Raw genomic sequence first — 27,614 nt, forward strand, 5'->3', positions numbered from 1 at the left:
CCTGCACAGACATGACTAACATAAAGTGTTTTCTGGTTCAAAGTTTGAAGTGTGGTTGGTTTAGCAATTAATTCAGTATCACAAAATTAAGTATAAGACAGGCCAAACTCAATATTAGGATTTGCTACAGTATAACTTAAATAAAGTGGAAAATGCCAAGTGTTTTCTGGTTCAAAGTTTGAAGTGTGGTTGGCTTTGAAAATAATTCAGTATCATACAATTAAGTATAAGACAGGCCAAACTCAATATTAGGATTTGCTACAGTATAACTTCCTCTGAAAAGGATTTGTTTTGTGTTTGTATGTCGCACATAGTTCTCTTAAAAACACTTAAGACTATTTTGAAATTGCCCAGATTTCAAAACATTATGAAGCAAGTATTTGCTTTAATTTCTTATTCTTTTAAAAATGTGATCCCTGTAGTGCATGTGTGAAGAAATAACCTTGGATTGCATATATCACTGGCACCAATAGGTGGGGATATTGAAGTACAAATAGCTTACTGTGCTTCACCTCTCCCTCGAATTCTCTTTGAATTTGTCCTTTCTGGTATAATGTGAGCATTACTTATAACTCCATGCTGCACTAAGCCCTTATTTATTAAAGAATAAAAGGCAACAAAGGCTGAATCATAGCAATATATTAAGAATATGAAAGATGATGAGTTTAGTTCGAACACTCAACGGCGGGAGGCTCACAAGATTAGATTTTTCTGAATTTTTTTCGCATTGGTGTGACGAGGCAGGAAATTAAGTTATATCTCCCCCCTGTAATTTATTTCTCCGTCGGCCAACTAAATGAAGTTATTGTTTGTGTCTGAAGCTCAGCTTGTTATAAGGGAAACAAAATAAAAGCGCGTGCAGGGCATAAAAAGGCGAGATCCCCTCCGGTGCCAAATGAAATAGGCAGGGGAGAGTGGGCTGTGATTATCTGACACCACAGCTCATCAATCATGTCGTCTTCTCCTCAGCTACTCCTCCTTGACTAACTAACACCGTTAACCATGTCCTCATCACTCAACTCGCTGCCTCACTGTTAGGAGGGCCCTCACATTGTTGGTCAATGTACCATCAACTGGCCCCTGTTATTTTCTGTTCCAAGATATAAGCAGGCCTATGAAATGATCCGTTATATTACGAGAGCATTAAAGTGGAGTGCTGAATCGTGATGAGGAATGTTTGATAAACCTGAGAGTAACAACAACATCACACTACAGCAACTGGGACAATTGTATCAAACCTCTGAAGGGAACTGCTGAACAAAAACAATAACCTGAAAGGCAATATCTGATCTGGATTCACACTTAGAAGCTCATCAACAATGCTCCAGTGTTTTTGCGTCCACTGAGCGGGTGAATTCTAATGTTAAATAACAACCTCATAGACTGCACTGCTCCCAGGGTACTCTATGTGCTGGCTGTAATTAAAGAGCATTACAATGTTTGCCCTCCCTCCGGGGGCTTGGTGCCACAATATCCTACTACCTCAAAGTGTACTTTTTGAACAATCAACTCTTTACATCTTGGCTAAATATTGTGTGTGTGTGTGTGTGTGTGTGTGTGTGTGTGTGTGTGTGTGTGTGTGTGTGTGTGTGTGTGTGTGTGTGTGTGTGTGTGTGTGTGTGTGTGTGTGTGTGTGTGTGTGTGTGTGTGTGTGTGTGTGTGGTGAGCCTGCTTGCATGGGTATAATGTAGCCTTCCAGGCAGAGCATGTAACTAATTTAGGCCAAGTCTGCCGTAACTATGAATGATGGTGATACAGGTCAGATGAAATGCCTCTGCATAGTGGGAGATTGTTTAGAAACGGCCCCTCACCCTCGCTGCACATATGCATACTCCCACACACATGTGAACAGACATACACTCTTACGTTCACAACGTTTTTAAAATATTGCCCCTCACCCTTGCGTGCACAGCCACATCGCTGCACACAAACTAACACAACTCATTCTTGAGTCCAGCTAGCAATGGCCTGCGTACTATAATGCCTGAGCGCCATTGACATGAGACCAAAGCAAAAGAATTAGAGTGGAGGTTGAACCGGAGTGCAATGTCTGCTCCTATTAACCTGCACACAGCTGAAAGACCCGGCCGAAGCATTTGATGCACGGTGCCATTCAGAGAGGGCAGAGTTTGGCTTCTGGAAATCACAATGTTCTCCAGATGCTCACTGGGTATTTCTCAGACAAACCAGCATTTGTGTAGTACCCGTCTGTTTTTTGTGAATTTATTTTTCAGCTGTTTTATTTAGCCAGGTAATGAACAGAATAACAAAAGTTTGGAATGCTCAAAGTACCTCAGAGCCAAACAGCTTGTCCTGCTCAAACTAGACCTGAGGCGTGCTGCGCGAACTCATTAACATATGTTTTCAGCAACGTTTCTGTAGCAGGGCAAGGTCACGTCAATACCATCAGGGCACAATGGCTCTGACCCTGTCACTCATAAGGGCTAAACCTCTTCATTGTTATTGCAAGAGTCATTCTATGCACAGCAAGGACATTCTCCTTCTGATTGCACCTATTGCTCATACTGATACTTACTGTCCATTGTTCTAAAAGGTCATCTTGGATTGTGATGACTGAAAGCTTCACCATTATTGGCAGATAAGAAATAACTTTTGGGGATATGATGATTAAACACATGAAAGATTGTGCGGGACCCCATCAAATCTGTATACTGTTTGGCATAGTTTTTGCTTCAACATGTATATAAGACATTGCCAATGTCATCAATCATGTTCATGGTCCTTTCTATGCTGCCATCTATCATTTTTTCAATTATATTTTTCGTCTTACTTTGCCATATTTTATTATGCTGCTGACGACAACCCAATTTCCCCCCTGAGGATTAATAAAGTTTCCGTCCATCCAGGATCTCACTTATCCGTAACTGTGAGAAGCTGCCAGCCCACGAGCACTTCATCGTTCAGGAGTACCTGGACAAGCCCTTCCTGATGGAGGGCTACAAGTTTGACCTGCGCATCTACATCCTCGTCACTTCCTGCGACCCACTCCGCATTTTCCTCTACAACGACGGCCTGGTTCGCATGGGCACAGAGAAGTACCATGCACCCAGTGAGGCCAACCTGGTGAGTCACAGACATAGTACTACTAAAAAAGACTAATTGATTGTGTAGAATTGTTCAAAATTGAAAATAGAAAGTGCCTCACAGAAGCAGCACATATGATCATAGACACATATCGTAACAGACTAAAACGTCTTTATCTGATTGCTTTTTGTGCAGTCCCATTTGATGAATTGTAGGAATAAGTACAACTGTTCATGTATACAGTACTTAGTGTGTGGCCATTCATAAAGAGACAGATAGTAGAAGTAGAGCTGTAAAGAGTAATTCAAGGCCTCAAAGATTCATTCATGCTGTTGACATTTAAATTCTTAATCAAGAATGTCCACAAAGAAAGGCATGCACCTGTATGCACAGAGCCATCTAGCACCAGCATACATAACATTTATATAACCACATTAACAAAAGATGTTTCCATTTTTACAGAGTGATGAAATCATAAAAAATGACGACTCACATTTGAAGCTTGATTTGAATACATCGAAAAAAGCTTTGAATATAAAACCAAATGACATCCGAAGCAGCCTTAAGTAAAAGTACATTTGCAGAAACATGTATTTGCCATGCTCGTCGGAGCCATGGGCTCGTGCAACTCAACGAAATCAAATTCGACACACAAACACACTGGGGGACAGAGGTTAGGAAACACAGTGTAATCTCCGTGTGATCACACAAACATGCATGTACTCATATACACAGTCAACAGGGCCAACAACTGTTGTGTTCACACACCCAGACACACACACACACACACACACACACACACACACACACACACACACACACACACACACACACACACACACACACACACACACACACACACACACACACACACACACACACACACACACACACACACACACACACACACACACGCACGCACACACACAGATTGGGCAAGCAGGCATACTGTATGCACACAGCGGAGCGCAAATGTCCACATGCCAGATGTCTCCAGTTATATCAACCCGTTGATATTTGCCTTGAGGTTCTGCACCTGCTGAAGCACAGTTTGTTGCTGATGATGGGATGTAAAAGCACACACACAGCTCCCTATCAAGCGTGATGCTTATCGACAATATGAACACACGCTCACATCGACCCCCCCGCGACACAAATGCGCATTGTCTTACCCTGTCTGTGACACATGATGGAGTGAGGCGTGCCATGGAGATGCATGTTCAATCCCACAGAGAGTGGCTCCTAGACAGCCATCATGGGCTGGAGTGGCCTCCAGTCACGGCGTTATTACCTTGTAGGCTAAGGACAAGGATGTATTGTCTTCAACTGTGAAGGATAGTGTGTAAAGAGAGGGATGCACATTGGCACATTTTAGTCAGGCTCTGTTTGAACTGTGGGGCTCTGACTTATCTTATCACTGAGTGCTTGAGATTTCAGGGCTCTATGATTATAAGCTTGTTCTGCTGTTGAGCTCATTATCTCAATCCCATAAGAGTGTAAGAACCAGCGTTAGAACAGAGCATTGATCATTCCCATATAACAGTCAGCCGTTCTTCACTTCTCATACCCTCTTTAGTAATTTCCTAGGGACACATTTGTGATGTTTTTTCTTTTTCCATTATTTTTGTCTACACATATTACTAAGGAGAAAATGCTTTACTTTACAATTTGTGTATGTGCACTCAGGGAATAATGCATGAATACCCTTGAGGACATAGTTTCCTGTGATGATTATCACTGACAAAGGTATACTTTTACTAAAGACACAACAGCCATTTGAGTATAACATATACCCCATGTATTAAAATAACATTTCATTGCATATACAATTGCACTTGCTTCAATGGAGATATTTGCAGCTATTAGTATTATAAATAATGTGGTTACATTGGATAAACAGGAGGAGGAAGCAAGTGAAATAAAGGAATTCAGTGGAAAGAAGACCAGAATGATTTGAATGCAACAACAAACAAAACATGCCATCTGGTGCAAATAGATGCATGTTCTCTCTGCATGTTGTTGCTATGACATTCAGTTATTACTGTTGTCACAGCTTATAGCAAGACGTTTACTTGTTTTAAAAGTACACCTAGACCAGTGACTCTACATCTGGTCAAATTGTCTTTTTGATTCAATTAAAAGGACACAACCTGTTTTGTTTCGTTATTTAAATATTGGTAGTAATGTACCAGTGTCAGCAGCCCCTTAAAGCCAGATCTTTGTTCCTATGAAAGAGACATCTCATGTAGTTATCAAATAAATCTAGAAATCCTTACTGCCAGGTGTAAACATGCACACGTTGATAATGCATCAAGGCCCTCCTAACTCCAGTTTCTCTCCACAGAGCCAGCTCTACATGCATCTGACTAACTACTCAGTCAACAAACACAACGAGAACTTCGAGCGAGACGAGACAGTGGACAAAGGCAGTAAGAGGTCCATCAGCTGGTTCAACGAGTTTCTCCGCGCCAACGACTACGACGTGGCCAAGTTCTGGGGAGACGTCTCTGTACGTGGGTAGTCCTCCCAAACGCACACAAACACAGAAACACAGTTACATACAGACATATCATGCCGGATGTGTAATTCTACAAAGGATGTGCGTCATGATAACAAAAACACAAGACACGCTAACACCACATGGAGGCATCTATCTGTGTAATCTGGAAGCATGCCTTCATATATACACATCCTCTTGCTACTAACCAACACATGTTAGAAACAGAACACAAAGGACTGGCAAAAGGTTTGATATGATTTGTTATGACAGTAACTCAGTGAGCTTCAGAGCTTTGTTTGACTCCAGGATGAACTCAGCAAAAGCATAATTCCTGGAGGCTGAGCTCTCTTCCAAACACCTTTACCACAACAGTTTTCTATCATCAAAGTTTCACCTTCTGGACCTGATACATTCACTTTCTTTCCATCCATCTCAATACAGTATATAGCCCTTCCCTACAGTATTGTTACTATTCCTTGTTGCCTCCGTCCACAGCTATTTGGGTTGTATGGGCCTTCAGTGTTTGTTCTCTGTTTTGTTGTTTCTTGTCACAAGCTATCAACCTAAAAAGTCTAATCCCATTGGCTATTTTACTCTCTTCTTTACATCAGCTTTACTTTTCTGTAGGTGGAACAGTGTGGCTGCTGTTCTCTTTTATGTAATGTAATGTTTTTGTGTATTCTCCTTTCTTATCCATCTGATGTCATGTCCCTGTTTGCTCCATTTTGTCATGGCGTTAAAGTTCTTTTGTCACTCTTTTGTGAGCGTTTGTTTTTCTTTGATCTATCTTGTCTCACAGTGACACATCAGAGTGTCACCCTCTGACTCAGACCTTCATCCTCTTCTCTTCCTCTCTCACCAGTTTTTTGTCTCTGCTCTTTCCTCAGAAGTTGCACCACTTTGGTGTTAGTGCTGTCCGTTCACAGTCACACACTGTGTTTTGTTTCAGCTCTGTATTTATGCTCTCCGTTCACTCTCCTCTCTTGTTCTCTTTTCCTCTCTCCTCTTACATTTTGTTCCCGTACAGACGTAGAAGGCTGCCCTGACTCTTCGCCAACGGTCTCGGTCAGAGAGTCAGAGAGTTTGTTTGGCAAAAGATTTTCTGTGAGGGTTAAGAATATCGTGTATGTGTTTTTTTTTCCCCCAAGTGTCACTGACATCTCTTTCATACTGAGGTACTATTGATGTGCTGGGTAGGGCAGAGTGTCACAGGATTGACCAGCAATGCTTTTTTATGTGTGTGTCATTTTGAGAGCAGTGTCTGTCTACCAATGTGCTAGTTATAGAGGCCACAGCTATAACCGTAACGGTCTCTGCACCCAGCAGATACTGGACTGAGAAAATGCAGGCTAGCAGTTCTGCATGGGGCTTGACTGACAAGGGAAGGCACAGCGCATATGGTGTGTGTGTGTGTGTGTGTGTGTGTGTGTGTGTGTGTGTGTGTGTGTGTGTGTGTGTGTGTGTGTGTGTGTGTGTGTGTGTGTGTGTGTGTGTGTGTGTGTGTGTGTGTGTGTGTGTGTGTGTGTGTGTGTGTGTGTGTGTGTGTGTGTGTGTGTGTGTGGGAGAGCATGCAGTTATCAGTGCATCGGAATAGTTACACTTTGTCTCCTCGGAGGGTACCATTAGATTGACATTAACGCTCATTCTCTGATGCCTTAGTTCTATTGATTTTTTTTTGGATGGACATTTAGACATTTGTGTCGTTTTGAAGAATGCTATTTGTTATCACATCTTTCCAACAAAAGACGTAAGCATTTAAATCAAGTTTTTGAGGCTTCTGTTTTTGTGTACAAATGTATATTATTTACACAATAATATCTCACTTTAAGCAATGAGCCCTTAATTCTTATACCAAGCAGTTAATGCCTTCAAAATTAAACAGTTTTAAATTATCAGTTTGATCTACTTTAATTCGTATTCAAATATGTATTATTTACTTAATCCTGCTCATAGATTAAAGTGCACCTACCATGCTGTTTGTAGGCAATAGCATAGGTCTCAGATATATAAAAAAATATAAAAAACATGTCTATGAAGTGTTTTGCTCAAAACACCAAACAGATCACCCATTCTAGCCATGCCTCATATCCCTCTATTTCACTTCCTGTTTCAAAAGTGCTGATTTGGGGTATAAAGCTTTGATAAAAAAGAGGAGGGGGCTGAGCTCATGCGGGAGATTCTGCCGGCAGATACTGCGGTGATGAAACGCCATATCATGGATTATCAAGGATTATTTCTGAAACAGTACGGAGCTCAAAGGCTTTCTCTCTTGCCGGTTATACCACAAGGTGAGTTCCTTTTTATATCCTGCTTCTTCACACACATGCTCTCTCCAGTACAGGTTAGCTCTGAGTGTTAGCGATGCTAATGTGAACACCGACCATATTACGTCCAAAACAGTCGGGCATTGTTTCTGATAGCAACGTTTCTGATATTACGTCATATCGGACGCAAATCTGGATCAGCTCCGTTGTATTCCCGTTTTTAGAGATTTGGGTACCGAAGAAAAGAGAGAGGTTTTTTTTTTTCTGACACTGCGTGAGTTCCCCGACACACCGGGGACACATATTTATGTATAAAAGACATCAAACAGTGACTTTTGCATGATAGGTCCCCTTTAAATATCAGACATCTTGCTGTGTCTACTGCACCGAGATAGAAAGAGAAGGGACACACGTCTGGGTAGCTTAGGTAGAGCTCGAGTCTTTGCTGCAGCAGCTCGGGTTTGAATCTGGATTGAAGCCCTCTCTCTCCTACTCTCTGCCCATGGCTGTTTTACTAATTAAAGGCAAAAAGAAGAAGTTACATTATTGATGAGAGATACGATAAATGCATTATACATACATCAAATAGCCTAAATGAGAATAATATAGAGTTGGTATGCATGAAAATAAATACAAATATAAAATATTTCAAAGAGGCTTATAAACCCATTCCAACCCAAAGCTTACTAAACAGAGGCGCACATGCACAGTGCTCGGCAGTGGCTACTGGGCTGGGGGCTCAGGATAAGGAGGGAGTTTATGGGGGCACACACACACACACACACACACACACACACACACACACACACACACACACACACACACACACACACACACACACACACACACACACACACACACACACACACACACACACACACACACACACACACACACACACACACACACACACACACACACACACACACACACACACACACACACACACAGAGATATCAGCCAGTACTGGGGACTTCAGGCATACTGTAGGGGGAGCAGGTGTTTGTGCTGGGCAGCCTGTGGGTCAGACGGGTGGTTGGATTGAAAGATGGAGGTGTGTGAGCAACAGACACATTGAAAAGGGAGGGGGCTGCCACCTTATCAGGCCTGGGCCAGACCACCAAACCCCTCTCCTGCACCCAGCAGTCAGACTGAGCCAGGCAGACTGCAGGCCAACAGCTCTGTGTGGGGCTTGACTGTTGAGGGGAAGCTTTGTGCAGAGTGTGTGTGTCGGAGTGAGCATGTTTACACCAGCTGCACAGTGGGAGTAAGCAGGCAGGTAGCATCCAGCACACACACGGAAACAGGTTAGGAGCCATCAGCCACACTGATGGACCACCACCAACCTGGTGAAAGTGTGTGTATGAGGGACATTTAAAAGGTTCTGTGCCAGTAACACTTTCTGTTTCTCGTTGAATTTTAAACTGACTATTTTGGGACTCAGGAGAAGGGGTTACAGTCCTACCTCCTTAAAGCAGGACTGTATCTCATGGGTCTTGAACGTGTCATGATTACTTCATTGTCAGAGTTTAGTCATAAATCTAAAGGTTCAAGCATTTGTTTGCAGCCACAATTAAAACCGGATTAATTGCAAAGTTTTCAGTTAAAGAAGCCTTTTATCAGCTGCTCTAAAACGTTCCTTTTTCAGGATGAAAGCAACTGACTAAAAACAAAGTAAGAGTTGCGCTCACTCTTTGTCAGCTCAGCTCGGTCATTCTCTCTCTCTTTGTGTTTGTTTCCTGCCAGGAGCTGGTGGTGAAGACCATAATAGTGGCAGAGCCCCACGTGCTGCACGCCTATCGCATGTGTCGCCCCGGACAACCACCAGGGAGCGACAGTGTCTGCTTTGAGGTGCTGGGCTTCGACATCATCCTGGACCGCAAACTCAAACCCTGGCTACTGGAGGTACAACTCAGTCTGTGTGTGTGTGTGTGTGTGTGTGTGTGTGTGTGTGTGTGTGTGTGTGTGTGTGTGTGTGTGTGTGTGTGTGTGTGTGTGTGTGTGTGTGTGTGTGTGTGTGTGTGTGTGTGTCCGTTATTCAAGTATATTTAACACTTGAATACATTATAATTTAAATGTTATTTATTAATTTAAAAAAAAAATTCAATGTAAAAGTAATATTTATAAATGTCCTACTTTTACGTACCGGTAGTATGTTATTCCAATCATATTCTTTAAAATGTAAAAAATAAAAGATAGTGATAGTACTGTAGGATATTTAGATTTACATTTATGATATTGTGTGTGTGAGTGTGTGTGTGTGTCAGCCAGAAAGACGCTGGCTGCAGTCTGTGCAGTCTCACCTGTCTTTGCAGCGACTAAAGTGACAGCGGCTCCTAAACTGAAGTAATGACGCATCAGCAGGAGAGAGAGAGATGTTGCTCCACACTGACAGAAAGCATAAACACACACTGATTTTGCTTACACACACCCTTCCCCGGTGCAGAGAAACACACAGAAACACCAACAATGTCTCAAGTATGCATTTATGCACATCGGAACATAAGCAGAGACACATTCCCGTGTAAAATAAAACGAACATGCACACACAATGAGGTGAGTATGTGCATGCATACACAGCTGCATCAAAGTCACAACAAAACGTCTCTCTTGTTTATAGGCAGAAAGGAAAAAATATAGGTCAGAACAGCAGGTTGAGTAGATACACACCGCGCCTCATTCTCTCAGTGTCAGTCTCTCAAGTGTCAGTCATTCAGGAGATGGATTCGAGTCCAGAGTCCACTCCAGGATTTCTGTCTCACTGTTCTGATATCAGCCAGTCAGTTAAAGCGTGACCTAAATCCTTTTTAACCCAAAGTGGCTGCGCGCCTTTCCCCCCCCCTTCCCCACAAATTGACTGAAGGATGGGAAATGCCTCTGGGATAATTGTTTGTTTTCCCCCATTGTGACAGCTAAAAATAAATCTTGCGATTTTCAGAAAGCCCCTGATTTGGATAAAAGTGGCACTTTGATAGTTTGTTGGTGTTTTTAGAAGATAGTCGAATTAGGGTGTTATAATTACCTGACGCTTTACGTGTGATTGCGCCGTCGTACTTCATTACAAAAGGATGTGCAAAAGGGAGCAAGAAGGTGGTGTTCCTTCTGACTGCTGGTGCACAGTGAGAGTAAGTGTGTGTATGTGTGTGTGTGTGTGTTTATGTATGTATGAGACATGGGAAACAGCCGTGAATGCCGTTGCTCCACTCCAGCAGTAATGATCCCCCCTGTGCTACTAGCAGCTCTCTATAACTCTCATCAATTAACATCCCACTCACACACACACGCACACACAGCCCTGCTTCTCTTTCACGCAACATTTACAGCAACAATCATTTATTTCCAAAATTCAACTGATTAGTCGGGGGATAGTTGCAAGCATGGAGACCACTTCTCAAATCCTCACTGCGTACGCTGTCAAGCCTGAAAATAACTTTATTACCACTTTTTAGCCTGTCAACGTTCTTTTCTATTCTGCAGGGATGCAGCCGAGCCCATAGGCTGGTTTCCACAAGCGGTACCCTATAGCAAGCCCTCAGGTCCAAATTAAAATTTGAAGCAGATCGCTTTGCGGAGTTTTGTGGTAAATTGAATCTATTTCACTGCGTTTCACCATTTTCTTTTTATATGTATTTCTGCCACCCCTTTACAAAACAGTAAAACTTGTGGCAGGAATTGCAACACAATCTAGGCCTTACAGGTTTGTTTTGAATTTGTGGACTCCAGCTCTCAGGTTTCTTATTGGTGTCACTGTGAATTACATGTGCCACGCCTCGTTGGGGCTTTACCCAGACTGCTGTTCCGACAATGTCTTCCTCTCTTACTCTTTAAAACGTCAAAGTTGGTTGCTGGACATGCATACTCGCAGCCAGGAAATGAGAGTTCAACCTGTGTAAACTCAATACCAGTCGGGTACCTGAAAGCTAGATGGTATCATATATAAGAAACTGTCAGATGACATTAATCCTGCCCTTTGTATTTTTGTTTGTCATTTCCTGAGTGTATGTAGTAGGCTGGTGAGGGAAAAGGAACATGATTGCCTCTCACATCCTCCAATGTTTTTTTCAGGCAAGGTATTCAAAATAGTGCAAGTCCCATGATTAGAGGACATCTTGCCTCTATCTAACATCTCAAGAAAACTTCTGTGCAAGATACAATTCACCAGCTGTTTGTAAGAGAACGTGCACAAAGACATCATTGCAAATATACTGATAACGAACAGTGAGACTCGGGAGGCAAAAGCCACAGAGCAGCGCCCTCCTGCTAAATAGCTTGTCACAGGGGTGAAAACAGAGAAGGCTAGAGTGAGGATTCTCAAACCAAGGCTAGGCATCAAATAGGCGCATTGTGCTGAGAGCAGGTATAGCAGGGGAGATAAAAAGAAGGTAAAAAGAGAGAGACAGGCTTTTGTGTGATCCTTATCTTAATTCAGCAGGGTTTCCAACACAAGCTTTACCTCCTATTGACATTCAAAGCATCAGCGCTACACACACACTTGCTCAAATGGTGTAACCCGAGACATTCACTTTCATTAAACCAGCCTAGACAGCATCTGTGTCTCGTATAGGCAAGGAATTTCATTGAGCCGTGTTCTTCGCTTCACACAGACACACACACACACACACACACACACATTCACACGCACGACTGCCTAAGACTTTGGTTTGTGTTGCCAAGGCTTTTGCTTTGAGGGCTCTATTGAGTGTTTGCTTTGTCTTTTGAAAGCAAAATAATAAAGAAAAGGAAAAGAAGAAATACAATTGACAACATATTTGATGCAAAAATAAGTATACATTTAATATAGCCTAGGAACACTATTATGATACAGGCTTTGCTCATGAATTCTGCTCAAACGTGGTGGTGCTTTAAAATTGGGGTGTTGGGTCAAACCGAACAGCAGCCGTCTCCAAATCCAGTATGAGCCATAAGGACTGCATTAACTCAATGACAGAATATAGCAATCCTACAGCATTATCACCCCCGCACCCCCTGTCAAGTTCATCCAGGGCCCATTTGCTGTAAGCCGGCATGACGAATAACGTCAAATGGAGTGAAGAAAATGGGAAAAATATACTAAAGGTTTGGTGGGTGATGGTCTGGGAGGAATACATACACACACAAAAAACGATTCATTTAAGTGATCTGTCCTTTGTTACTGAAACTGAACCGACAGAGGAAAATGCATTGTTCTCACGGGGTACTGATTGGTGTCCATGGACAACAACACAAAGACAGGTTGATTGAAGCCCAGCCTCATTTCATTAAAAAAAACACAGAAAGCAAATACCCGTAAGCTGGTAAACTCTAAAAAGGAAGAAACAACTGGTTGTAGGAAGCACAAATAATTAGAAAGCCATCTCTCTAGTGTCAGGCTGCATGAAGGCTGGTCGGTCTGCTTGTTCGGGCCACAGTCCCCTTGTGTGTGTGTGTGTGTGTGTGTGTGTGTGTGTGTGTGTGTGTGTGTGTGTGTGTGTGTGTGTGTGTGTGTGTGTGTGTGTGTGTGTGTGTGTGTGTGTGTGTGTGTGTGTGTGTGTGTGTGTGTGTGTGTGTGTGTGTGTGTGTGTGTGCGTGAATCTGAATTAGATGTATGCTATGTCAGTGTGTGTGGTGTTTGAATAGGTGCATACTGTAGGTACTGTATGAGTGTTTGCCTGCAGTATAAACACACATGTAGTATGAAAGCCACCACATGCAACTGGGGGTGCTTCTGTGTCTCGTGTGAATGTGTCTACACTCAGTGTGTGGGGGTGTGTGCATCTAGACGTGTGGTCTTTGTCCCTCTGGGAATAGCCCTCTGTGTGTGTGTGTGTGTGTGTGTGTGTGTGTGTGTGTGTGTGTGTGTGTGTGTGTGTGTGTGTGTGTGTGTGTGTGTGTGTGTGTGTGTGTGTGTGTGTGTGTGTGTGTGAGCATGCTTGGTCATCCTGATCTACCTACCTTAACCCCAGCCCGTCTTTTTATCGCGTTCGAGTAATGGAGGTATCATGCTTAAAACACTGAAACAGACCAATTCAGTGTCTACTGAAATAAAGCAAGGAGGAAACACGTTATTTTCCAACTTTCACGGTGTTTTACTTAATGTAACGTTTCGGTATTGAGACACTGTAGGACACGGGAGCTTAGGCAGCTCGATTATTGATAGCTGCAACGTAACTACCATCTCCTCATCCATCTCCTTCCCTTTCTCTCCCTCCTGCTCCCCCTTTAGGACGGCATGTGCAGAGTGATTGGCAGCTAATGAGGCGGGCATGGTTAGGTCAACCGTGGCACTGGTTTGTTTGTGTCTAACTGTGTTTGTGTGTGTGTGAGTGAATGGGCTTCACGACAACAGACCAACAGGCTGCAGCTGGACTGCTCCCCTAAGGGCGGTGATTCCTCACCCCGCCTCTCCCTCCCTTCTCCCTTCCTGCAACTTTCCTCTTTCTGGGCTCTGTCCCCGATTGTTTCAAGATGAGTTTGGTTTGCCTGTCCATCCCTCAGAGCCAACATAATCCAGACTTCCTTTTCTTTTGAGTGTATGTGTGTGTGTGTTTATGATGGGGGTGTGTTTGTGGAGAGTAATGTGCGCTGGCAAGTGTAAACAGATGCCACGATACACATAGAAACAAACACATGGATCTTTTTTTTTCTCTCTCTTACATCCCTCACACACGTTAACAGAGACTGTACATTAATTACAATGACTGAAAACACTGTGGACTTGCTGTGTGGAATAAATTGCACCTCACACTTATGAAAGCTTTCGATTGAAATTCTATTTCATCTCTGCAGAAGGAGATCAAAATGTTATGTTATGACAGCCTTCCCATACAAGTTTGAAGAGTAGCCATTCAAAACGTAGCTGTTTTCCTATTAGATTTAGAGGTTAGCCTGCCTTTCAGATATTTGCTCAGGAAATTTGAGGAGTGTTTTCTAACCCCTACAACAGCAGAGTCAAACATCTTTGTGTATCCTGGGTGATTAAGGAGGAATGTACTCGTTACCTGTGCTCTCAAAAGGAATTTTCTAGGGTGAAAAAGATTGAGTATACATACAGTTCGATACGCAATTATCTTTCAGTCAATCTTGTACGCTTCATTGTCCTTTTGCTTTTGATTCTTCTTTGGTACTTTGTTGGATTCATTCTTATTTTAATGTCCATGGATCTCGGCCTCAGCTCTGAGTCTTTCGCCCTGTGAACCCCTAGGTGGCAGTAGTTACCTACGAGCCACTCTTTGGATTATATCAGGTTTATTAAAGAATAATTAGAATGATGTATGGGACTGTCTGTCTCCATCCACATCCATTTTCCCCCAACATGACTATTTCATGGAATAAGTATCAAATTAGGAGCGCACAGGCCTCGTATGTGGGGCAGTTGAAAACACCACCCAACATTTAGTCATTTATCATCAGCCATGTTTGGCAGCACCAGCACCAGTGATTGTGTGTGTGTGTGTGTGTGTGTGTGTGTGTGTGTGTGTGTGTGTGTGTGTGTGTGTGTGTGTGTGTGTGTGTGTGTGTGTGTGTGTGTGTGTGTGATGATATATGTTGGTTGTTTATGAGTGACATATGGAACTGTAGTGTGTGTGTGGTGGTTCAGTGTGTGAGTGACATTAAAGGGAGATATATATACTCTTGCATATTTATGCCTGTCTGTCTCAGACCGAAGGTGTGTTTTGTTGATATATTCTAACGTTTGTGGGTACTAAGTTGGACATTCCGTGTGTGTGTTTGAGTCCAGCTGCATATCTCTGTTCACTTTTACACATCTTGTCCACCTTCGGAGCGTCTTTTACTTTTTGTGGCTGTGTCAAATTGTATCTCTGTGTGTCTTAGAAAATAATAAATAGCCACAACAGAAGCAACCCTTCCTGCTCCCTGCCAGCCAGACAGTCAGCAGGTCAGGCTGACTGGTGGCTGAGCTAAGCGTTGGCCCGCTCACTCCCAGGACCTTTACCAGCGGCTCAGCATGCTCAGCTAGAGTTTCCCTGTGTCTGACTGGATCACTAAAAACGCAACAAAAAAAAAGAACAAAACAGTGATTGATAAGACGGCTGAAACAAGAGAGCGACTTAACATGGCGGCCAGCTGTCTGTCTTTCTGTCGCTCTGCTTCTCATGCTCTCCCTCTCTGCCTCGCTTTCTCATTCCACCATTGTGCGGCAACAAACACTCCATTCTGACAGCGGTTGAACTGTGCCGATACCCTCGAGTGTGCGGGGCAGAATGGGAGGCTTGTCAAAGCAGTGGTTGTTTACACTCTGCCAGGAATAATAAGAGGGGGTCGTTTTTCTGAACCAATTAATCACGAGCAGCCACTGCACTTGTTTTACGATTATTCCAGACACAGAATGGATGTCGATCGGGGAAGCAATTTGTTGTGGAATAAAAGCAGCTGATTGTTGTTTATCCATTACTGTTGCTATGTTATTAGGGTCGCTGTGACACAGCAGAGGCCACAGGCGCAAACTGTTGGATGCCCACTACATTTGGAGTAAAACGTGTCATCATTGCAAATACATTTTTACTGGGTTTATTCATAATTAAAGTGTTAACAATTAATTGTTAGATGTATTGGGATCTGAGTTATTCCCATACCATAGTATGAACTAAAATAAATGATCTCTTGGTGTAAAGAATGGCCTTTGGCTAGTTTAATAAAAGTGGTATTGTTAGCGCTTGATTTTGCCGCTTATTAACGCTCCTTGAGCAATACACCCCCACTACGAGGGACAAACATACGAGGCTGACCAACACAGGGGGTGAAAAGCGTTCCCTAGCAGGGTGTACAGCCCGTTCTCATTCCCAGGTCGTTAAATCCTGCCACTTTGTCCTGCCTCCTGGCATCTAATACAGAAGCACGGTACCCTTTATTGTTTTTGCTTCAGAACATAACGGTTGTAAAACAATCAGGAATTAACATTTAATTTCTCTGATTAACTGCTTTATTCCGGCCAACACTCTCTTGTTTGTTGAGTCGGGAAGGACGGGCCAACATAAAATGCTTTTTGTTTTAAACATATGAACTACTATGGCTATGATAAACTAAATCAACTCAAAAAAAGCATGCAGAATAAGCTGGTTGCACCTTCACTTATGTTTTTTCCTTAAGAACCTGCAATAAAGATCAGTAGACAGGGTTGCATTTCACAGACAGTTTTACAATAAATGGACCAGAAGCTTGATTTAGCTTTATAAGGGGTTTTCTTATGTGCCTCAGACACACAGCTCCAGGTGCAGAAAATAAAAAGTTACATGTTCTTTATAGGGTATGTGTATGATTTACAGCTCACCCTCTGAACTGTGTATGTTTAACTGGGTGATCAGATGAGTATAAACCTGTCTTGGGAGAAATTACTGACTGATATGTTCCTCTCAGTCATGCTGATTCTAATGTTAAATCAAGTGATTTTTGGAAGACATTGATGTGATTCTGATGCCGAATCAAATCAAAACATAGCTAAAAAAAGGAGTTTCTAATCTTTTCATCTGACATTTTTATTGAATGCGGCTTGAAGCAACCGAGGGCTCCTTTAAGACCCTGCCAGAGTCACTTAAGGAAATCAGAGGGGGGGTTTGGGGAGCCTGCAGGGGTTCATTAGGACCAGACTGGTCCAACTTCCTCTGCCAGAGAGGAAAAGGAGAACACAGCAACATGGAGAAATAAATGAATAAGAAAGGTAACGACCAGAGAGTGAGGGCTGGCTAGCAGAGGAGGGGTGGGGGTGAGTGACCAGACAGAAAATAGGTTGAGAGACTGGAAGAAACAGAGTGGGAAAAGAAACTAACCAGAGGGAGAGGGTGACAGGCAGAGAGTAGGAGAGAGAGGAAAGATTGAAGGAGAGCAAAGAGAGACAGCGAGTCCTGCGATGCCAGTCTTCTCTGTGACAGCTTGACACCACAAATCAAACTAAGAAATGAAAACAAGTAACGAGACAACCGTCGCCAGGATCACTGCCAGTCTGGCTTTTACCTATAGGCTACAGCGCTCTAAAGCCATACTCTTTTCATCGTGGCTGTCATATCGAAGGAGTGCTCTAAATGAAAACAGACCTCTTCACTCTTTTCCTTTTGTGGTGTTTTTTCCTTTTCCTTAGGTAAGGTACTGTAAGTTGAAGTGGAGCTCTGTCCTTCTCGGCACACGGAGGAATGTATTGTTGACTTCTTTCTATTGAGTGAAAGAGTTGGATAGGGTATTTCTTTCCTCTTTGCACTGGCAGACATTCATCATCCACCCGCCCTCCTTCTGATAAATGGTTGCCGTATAGAAAAACGCACATGTGGGTGAACGCGCCGCACATTTACAAAAGCAGGGCCATTCAGACCCTTGTCATGCTGGTGCAGACTCCATAGCTTACTTGTGGCATTTTTGGATCTATTCACTAGTTGAAGAGTGGAGCAACCACTTCAGAGAAAGTTATACAGTATCTTAAGGTTAATATAGACAGCTACAGTGCGGTATATGTTTGAATATCTTTGATTACTTACCTATGCTTATCTACATGCAATTCAACATAAAAGCATCCTTGCACAATCATATCAATATTGTGGGAGTTTAGGTTTCTGACTGAAGGACAATTTAGCCCTTGATGTCGAGAGCAGCAGTTCCTTGGAGCCTGGTTGTGATGTAAATATTATCTTAGAGCACAGTTCCCAAATCTGCCTCACAGCAATAAGAACCTTTGGGTTGGAATTAGTAATGGCTAGTTCAGAGGAGAGGAAGAGAAAGAGGGATGGAGATTCTGAGAGCCAAGCCCCCCCAACCTTTGAGATGCTTTGCACATCTCTGTAAAGGAGCTTTGTTGCTTATTTTCAACCCAAATACCTTTATGGTTGCAAATAGCTTGATTTTTAACACCAAGCCCATTAGCCTCTTTCACTATTCTTCACCTAAGTTCCTGATTGGTGGATAAAAAACATATATATGCTCTAAAAGCTCAGATTCTCTCAGTATTTCTCTGTTATTGAAATCAAGATTTGTGATTGGCTGCCGTGCTGATTCGATGAGTACATCTGTATCCAACTGCCCTTTTCTAAAGAAAGATAGGAAGAAAAGAATGTCTCCGACCCAAATCTTACTGACTATCCAGCTGCAGCTGGAGCACTATTAGCAGTGATTTTTATTTGATTGAAAATGATTGATTTTCATCAACGGATGCAGACATTTTGGGTCAAAATACAGCAGTAGTGAACTCTATACACTGCAGAGTGAGACACAGCATGTCTTTGTCAGTTAACAAATGCTATTTTCCACTTGATAATAACCTCTATATATTAACTATACATTTCAAATAATTATTTGTTAACAATTATAAACACATATATTCTAAATCAAATTTTTAAATACCTACATTTATGAAAATATTGCAAATCTAAAAGGTGCCAACAATACTGGTGTTCCCACATCAACACATCTTTAAGAGGAGACCTGACTTATCTCAAAAATCAAGGCTTACTAAGCACAGCCAGCCTTTCAGTGTGCATCTGTTGCATTGTCACCTGGACAGCTCTTAGCAAGACACCATTCACGGTTGCCAGTCCGTTCACCCTCCTTCCGCACCGCTCTCCATTTTCTGGTCCTTTTGTAGTCTCGCACAATCTCTTTTTTACCTTGAGAACATAACAAAGAGTAAAAAGGAAAGAATTGATTTGTTGTGTCAGGTATAATAACTGATATCTGAATACCTTGCACCGGTGCTGGAAATTGTTCTGTTAAGAAAGGTAAAGCTGCTCTTGAATTGTTCCCTTGGTGATACTGGCTTTTGTACCTAAATCACAGGTGGCTTATTCTGTTCTCGCTCAGTTGACTCTCTGAGCGCTCTTGATTTGTTTATGATGGGATTGAGTTGAGCGCTGGTAATTCACTAATGCTCACAAAGAGATTATTTGTGGCAGCTGTAAGGATAGGTGTCGCAGTGCCCGGCATACTCAAGTTACAGTCATGGGCTGCTTGCTAAGGCTAGCAGGGTCACAAATCTAGTGACAGTTTACCCTACACAATCTGTTCATATGCGAGCACTCATACACACAAGAGCTCTTCTTCAGGCCCGACAACACACATCAACGTCAGACAGGATTTATTCCCAGCCAAAGGCTAAGAGTTTCAAAGTGTCCTTCAAAGAGAAAAAAACTTCCTTTCCATCTCTCTACTCTTTCCTCTCCTTCTTGTGGGAACAGTGCTCTTTTTTCCAAAGATACCCTAAACCCACTCCTGTAATTGCATAGTATTTCTGTCTGCTGAATTGAGAAGAAAGAACAAAAATGAGATGAAGTAAAAAAAAAAGAAAAAACCCTCAATATTCTCTGAATGTTTCTGTTCTCTCCTCTCTGGCAGATCAATCGAGCTCCGAGCTTTGGGACCGATCAGAAGATTGATCACGATGTGAAGAAAGGGGTATTGCTCGATGCTCTGAAACTCCTCAACATTCGGTAATATTCTCCACCACTGTCACACACACACACACACACACACACACACACACACACACACACACACACACACACACACACACACACACACACACACACACACACACACACACACACACACACACACACACACACACACACACACACACACACACACACACACACACACACATGATTGCAGATAGACACACATTAATTGTGTGGCCCGTTAAGTTTAATGTGCAGAAAGAAGCAAAGCTCACATCAAATGTTATTCTTCAGGGCTGTAAAGGTTAAAACTATTAGATTGATTTGTCCAGTTATCTTTATTTACCAACGCTGAAAACTTTTGAATTACGTTTAATGCACAGAACAATTCGACTTTCTTCCTGCTTTGTTTTTAGACTGATGGCAAAGCAGTGACATTATTCAGAGACTAACAGCAGCTTTGAGACAAAAACAATGCCAAGATACAAAACTAAGCTTCTACTGTGCACCCTTCAATCAGACGTGTGTGTGTGTGTGTGTGTGTGTGTGTGTGTGTGTGTGTGTGTGTGTGTGTGTGTGTGTGTGTGTGTGTGATAGGAACAGGATAACAGTGAGTTATGTTATCTGTTTTTCAAAGTGTACTTTATTCGTTAACATAAGCTTACTGTTTTGCTTTTTTCACTTTGCTTTGTATTTATTTGCCTGTTTAGGTTATGCACATTGTCATATTTGGTGTGTCATGCATTTATTTGTGTACGTTGTGTTTGTGTTAGCGTGTGTGTGTTTGCTGGCATGCTTTTCTGTCCCCTGGCTACAGCGAGCCTGTCCACTGATTGATCATCGTACACCAGACCTCTGGACCTCTCTGCTCTCTTTTTGTCTCTCTCTTTGTGCTTACTGCTCCAAATATAGTCTCAACTCCTGTCACACACATGCACAAAGGCAGCACACAAGTGTAGAGCACACACAAACGCACACATCAATGGATCAATTACACGCAGCAGAGATCTAGGTTGGCCAAGTGTGGAGCGTGTTGCAGCCATCCAACACACAAACTCACTCCGTCCTCCTGCTCAGCCTCAGTCGACACACACAAATCTCTTATCAAAATGATTTGTTTCATGGTTGATGTTTGCTGTGTTCCCACAGATTAAAAGCCTAGATTTGATTATTTCCTGGCAAATAAATCGTAGGAGGCCTTGAAAGGCGGCGGGGAGCTTTTTCCACAGGACAAACTGCTTATGTTCATGCTGGAGTGAATGAGGGTTTTGTTCTACCTCGCTCACTTTTCCTTATATAGTAATGGCTTTGCGCCCCAAAGGGAGGGGTTAGTGGTGTGTAGAGGTAGGGTCGGCTCACAACCCCAACTGTATCAACGTGGGATCAATTCAGACCCGGCCGGGCATGGACATTGATAAACCTCAGCCCCCCAACAGCACTCAATATCCAATTTAAAGGGCCAGCGATTGACTACAATGAATTGCCCTTTCTCCAGACCGCAATGGCCCACTTGTTCAGAATAGCTGTCTGGTCCTGTTCATCTTGTGGTTGTCACTTTGTTTGTGTCTGGGCTCTCTCTTTATCTCTGTATTGTTAAATGTTTTGTGAGGGATTTTCTTTCTTTCTTTTTGACCACACAGTTCTTCAGTTAGGGATGAGACCGGAATGCTTTCCAACTTTGTCATTGTTTACAGCATTCATGAAAACCTTTTTCTGCAGATAACATTTGTTTCCAACCGAGAGCTATGTAGCGATAACATAAGTCTTGTCTTTCTCGAAATAACTATTGCTGTGTGTGGTTATGAAACAGAAATGAGAAAGATAAAGAGCATCTAAACGGTTTAAGTCAATGGGATTTCAAGTCAAGTGCATTTATTTCTCAGCAGCAGCAGCTAAAACTGTCAAGAGAAATAATCGAAGATGTGTTTTTGGAAAACACAGTTGTCAGAGCTATTATTGGAAAAAATGGTATTCTCAGATAATGTGCTCTTTTTTTCGTACTCAAATCTGCACTCTTGTGAATCTTAACTTGTTATATGTTGTTCCAGAGCCAGTGATAAGAAACGCAACCTGGCCCAGCAGAAAGCAGAGGCTCAGCGCCGGCTCTATGGACACGGCTCCGTGAAGAAACTCTCAGCTGCTTCCTCAGACTGGGAGAAACAACGGCACACACTGGAGCGCAGGAGAGAGGAGCTGGTGAGGCACAGACACATTATTTATATCATATTATTATAACTACAGCATCTGGTTCTCTGGTGAGCCTCAGAGAGCCTTCTAATGAGATTTCGAGTTGCTGTTTAATCGTTAGATAAAAGTAAGAAATGTACAAAGCTAGTTATTTTCATATCTAAATGTGCTTAAGAAGTCACATAAATAAAGGCGTTGACTTTGGATATCACAACGCAGATTGTAACATCATCATTTAGAGATGTTCTTTTCCCCCTTTAGCTAGATAAGGCTTTATGTTATGCACTAACACTTAATTGAGGTTTTTCTAATTTTCAAGTAATGTGGGAGACAACCCTACTCCATTAAAGGCTCTTAAGGGTGTGGTAAAGAAACATGTCCCTTAAAATGTAGCTAACAACAACAACAAATGCAGGTACAGGCAATCATCAGATAAATGCTCATAGATATCAACAGATACATTTAGTTAGCACATCAACCAGTTGGTAAAAAAGCACAAATTAGAAATTCTTGTTTCATACGATGTGTTACTTCAGTAAACAACCCAACAATCTATAGGTTTGTTTTCTGCACAGGATTTAAACAAGAAGAAAAGCTGGAGCAGAAATTCAGTTTCTTACTTCTTCTACATCAAAAGAGTCTTCTCCCTTCTAGTCAGAGCGGAGCATGACACCTGACTATTCCCTGTGTTTTTGTTTTTTATATTTCTGTTGTAAATTATTGTCTTTTATTGTGATTGTAGTGAAGTGTTTTTATTACATGTACAGCACTTTGGCTTGACCAAAAATCGATTTTAAATGTGCTTTATAAATAAAACTTGATTTGATCAAAAGAGTCAAAGTTTTCTTAGATAAGCATACCATTTAATTATGTTCTCTTTGAAATGGAGTCAGGGAGCTGTTCTCACATATATAGGGGGAAAAGTGGCAGTTACTGGTACATACGCTTTGTGCGCTCTTTGATTAGCCTTTTGATAAGCCATGACAGTAATCAGTGGCATAAGAAAAGAGGGTGTACACGCACTACTTTGAAAGGGGGACCACCTCGTGTTTGAGTGCTGTTATGGCTGACGTGCAAGACCAGGTTCAGGTGTATTTAACTCACATATTGCTCAGAACCTGTAATCGGAGTGAAAACCTCTTTGTTTTATACTCAATTGGCTGACTGAGCTCCACCATTATATCTTCTAAACATTACAATTACAGACTATATGGAAAAATGCCTCTTAATTATGAGGCATTGTTGGTGAGTTGTTTTCTCATCTTTCTCCCTTTCTGCCTTTTCCATCATTCTTTCTGTATTCTTATTACAGGATGAGGTCAGAAGGCAGTGACTTTAACCTGAGAAATATATTTTGTTTCTCCTATTTCTTTTAGAAAGAGAGACTGGCACAGGTCCGCAAGCAGATCTCCAGGGAAGAGCATGAAAAGCAACATCTGGGGAACTACAGGTAAGGAAGAGGGAAACCGCCGGGCAGAGGGGGCCCTCCCTTCAGGACCCCCCCCCCCAGTATTCTGGTACCATCTCCACTTACATTTAGGGGGTCATCTGCAGAGTGCCACGCTCCCAGGAGAATACATAATGGAGCTGCAGAGAGAACAAACAAAAGAGAACACCCACTGCTTTAAAAGAGCACGAAGAATTAAGACTGAGAGAATATGTTAAATAGAAAGGGAGAAAGGAAAACAGAGTGTGTTATGTGGAGGTATAAATGGATACTCCCTTAAACGCAGTGCAATTCGGAAATTCAAATGACCATGTATACTTTATATGTATATGTAAATAAATATGCCTGCCTGCTGCAAGCCTTTCCCCATCTCTTCTATCCCCCACACACCTCTAATGTTTTATCCTCTGACTCCAGCTGGGATTTTGGAAGACATCGTGTGTGACAAGTTTTTACATTCACCTCTCAGATGGAGCAGATCCATCTTAGAGCATGACTCAGCAACACCGACTTTGATTTGTCGCTTATCCCCTGCAAATTGCTAACGCTCCTTCACTCCCTCAGTTTTTTCTTCCTTCCTCCATCTCTTTATCCAACATGTGCACACACATTTATAGGTCTTGCTTTCTCTTTCTCTCTCTAAGTTGTACACACACACACACACACACACACACACACACACACACACACACACACACACACACACACACACACACACACACACACACACACACACACACACACACACACACACACACACACACACACACACACACACACACACACACACACACACACACACACACACACAACACACATGTATACATCACTTCAGGGGACATTACATTGACTTATGCATTTCCTAGAGACTTATCCTAACCTTAACCATAACCAACACATGCCTAACCCTAACCCCCAGTTTCAACTGGGTCCGTCTGCGCCGCGCCGCGGTTTTGGTCCGACCTCCTCTAGCGCCATAACCCACCGAACGCGTCCCAGAAGCGTTTCAGAAGCGTAGCGTCGTGCAGGCTCGCAGTTTTGTTATTGATTCGGGCATCCTGGACATTTGTACTTCTACAAGAAAGTAAGTAGGCTATGTAGTTAAATGTTTTATTTTTGTGTCTGTTTAAATTGTGTTTATTGAATGGCTCTGTACTGTACCTACAAGTATTAATTCACTTTAAAACCTTAATATGTAGTTGTTACCTTCCACTCCACAAACAGCGACTAAAAACCAGGCCATCGTAGTGGAGGTGTTGTGATGAAGGAGGGGGGTCTGCTAAATTAGTATATGTGGGGGATGGGCCTGGCCCGGATGCTCACCTTTCCACTTCCTGCGAGGGGGGGCTGCCTGCCCGACCTTACCTTACGGCAGCTCCGCCGCAAAAATAGGATTCATCCTAATTTTAGAGAAGCGCTGCGCCGAGCCGCTTCTGGGACGCGTCTGAGCCGTAACACGGCGCGTGTGGTGCAGACGGACCCGGTGGAAACTGGGGGTAACCCTTACCCTAACCCTAACCAAGTCTTCAACCTAACATTAATGATTCCCCTTATGGGGACTTCCATTTTGTCCCCGTAAGGGAGTCGAGTCCCCACACGTGACTGTGTAAACAGATTTAGGTCCCCACAAGTATAGTAATGCTAGGCCACACACACACACACACACACACACACACACACACACACACACACACACACACACACACACACACACACACACACACACACACACACACACACACACACACACACACACACACACACACACACACACACACACACACACACACACACACGAGAGGCCGTCTAGCTCACAACTCATACTTGGTCTTACAAACAATATCAGAATCTCACATGTACACCACCAGACTCTTTCACACACAGCATCATACCACCTTTAACGTACCGTCATTCCTTCCTTCATTTACTATCATACATAAATAACTATTCTCTCTCACACACAAAAACAAAATCTCTTAAACACACCATCATACTCTCGTACACACACCACTATTGTCTTTCACAAACAACTATAATCTAATAGAACATTATAATAGTGTATGTGAAAGAGGATAGTAGTATGTGTGTAATCGGTAAACAATGTATGTAAGACAGAATAATAACCTTTGTAAGAGGGAATAGTATTTCATGTTAATAACAATAGTCATATATGTAAAACAGAATAGCAGTGAATGAAAGGCCGAATAATAGCTTATATAAGAGGTAATAATAGTTCATGTGAATGACTATAGGTATGTGCAGCGCCATATAGATAGAAGAGTTACGACACCGGAAGTCCAAAAACGGTTATCGTCACGTGGTTCATGTAGACGAGGATCGTTCCCCGGAAGTTCATGGCGGGCAATGTGAATGCATTGATAACAGGAGATAGAACTACGATTTGTTAATTATTAGTGAATAAAGGTTTTGATTTGCAATATGTATACAACAAATCAATATGTGTATGTATTTACATCAATATGTTTTAAAAAATAAAATCGAATTTGCTAATATTAAGTGATAATATTAGGATTAGTGTGAACAACTAGTTTACATGTTACTAACAGTGCCTTGTTAAAGAGCCTGTTGCTGTTTATTTATAGCTTTGAATTCTTTCAAACCAATATTATCTTCTTAAACTTGTATGGTAGTCAGGAGCATCACTTTCTAATGTTTATTGATACATTTAGAGGGAGGGGATCTAAATTAATGCTTTAAAATTCAGATTGGATTCATTTCTACCATTTTCTTAAATTCATGGTAGTTTCAGTAATCCCATGGTAATTGAGGACACAAGTTATCTAAATGACTAATGTCATCTTTATGGCTTTCAGAAAGGACAGGAGACCGACAGGTGACTATCAAAGGACTAGCAGCAGCAGCATATGATGATGTTAAATGTGTTGTTTTAGGAACATCCATTGCAAATACATGGAATTCAATAAACATTGAATAGCATATCAAGCAGTTTGTCGGTGCCTTTTCCTCCGTGTTGTCCTGGTTTGCTGTGCTGCCTCCTAGTCTCCACCATGGTTTGCTGTGCTGCCTGGGGATGCTCACATCGCTCCGAGAAAGGAGTACGAATGTACGGCTTCCCCACTGACACAGAGCGGAGGAAAAAATGGCTGGCTCAAGTCAGCAGGAGCAATTTCACGACCAACAGCAACACAATATGTGATGTAATTATATACAAACACTGCATTTGCACTTTTTCATAAAACGAAAACCACACCATTGGGAAAGCTTAATGTTTTGTTTAATACAAAAAAAACAGGGAAAGGCTTGAAAAACACAGAGTTGAGACTCAGGGTGAGGGTCTCAGTGCAGGTATTCAGGCTCCATTGAACCCCCCTCTGGTTCTTGTGCTGAAAGAGGGAGTAACAGACAGGAGAAAGGGTTATACACACACAGCACACCTATTGGATGGGAAATGCCTTGGGGAGATAAGGTGTTTACTTATATAAAACAGTAGTATTAAACCTACCTTGTGTTTTCACTCTCACTTAAGTCCCTCTCCCTTTACCATCAATCCAAAATCAGCTGAGCTGCAACATTATACAGACAGGTAATAATCAACATAATCACAAGGACACAATATGGCTCTGCTAAAAACACTCACTCTTACACGCACCAAAGTTATATTTATCTAATATTTAACTCCCTCCACCCCCGCATACAATCCCGTTTAGAAGCCCCTCTTCTCTAATTCAACATGTTGGACGGAATGACATTAAGAGAACGGAATGTACAATTAAAAGGCTGTTCAATGTGTGTTGCTAACTTGCTTCGGTATGCTAGCT

The 27,614-nt window shown here is 42.3% G+C and overlaps 1 protein-coding gene across 3 annotated transcripts in view; it reads left to right on the forward strand.

Moving 5' to 3' along the window:
* Positions 1 to 27,614, forward strand: part of ttll7 (tubulin tyrosine ligase-like family, member 7) — a 91,359-nt gene that overhangs the window by 20,838 nt on the left and 42,907 nt on the right. For all 3 annotated transcript variants that reach the window (XM_034081816.2, XM_034081815.2, XM_034081817.2), the window contains exons 7-12: positions 2,868 to 3,084; positions 5,390 to 5,554; positions 9,556 to 9,714; positions 20,119 to 20,213; positions 22,229 to 22,376; positions 23,744 to 23,817. In XM_034081816.2, the coding sequence (XP_033937707.1) occupies positions 2,868 to 3,084; positions 5,390 to 5,554; positions 9,556 to 9,714; positions 20,119 to 20,213; positions 22,229 to 22,376; positions 23,744 to 23,817 (858 nt within the window). The remainder of the gene's footprint in view (positions 1 to 2,867; positions 3,085 to 5,389; positions 5,555 to 9,555; positions 9,715 to 20,118; positions 20,214 to 22,228; positions 22,377 to 23,743; positions 23,818 to 27,614) is intronic.

Source organism: Pseudochaenichthys georgianus, chromosome 4, assembly GCF_902827115.2.
Source record: "Pseudochaenichthys georgianus chromosome 4, fPseGeo1.2, whole genome shotgun sequence".
Lineage (NCBI taxonomy): Eukaryota > Metazoa > Chordata > Actinopteri > Perciformes > Channichthyidae > Pseudochaenichthys > Pseudochaenichthys georgianus.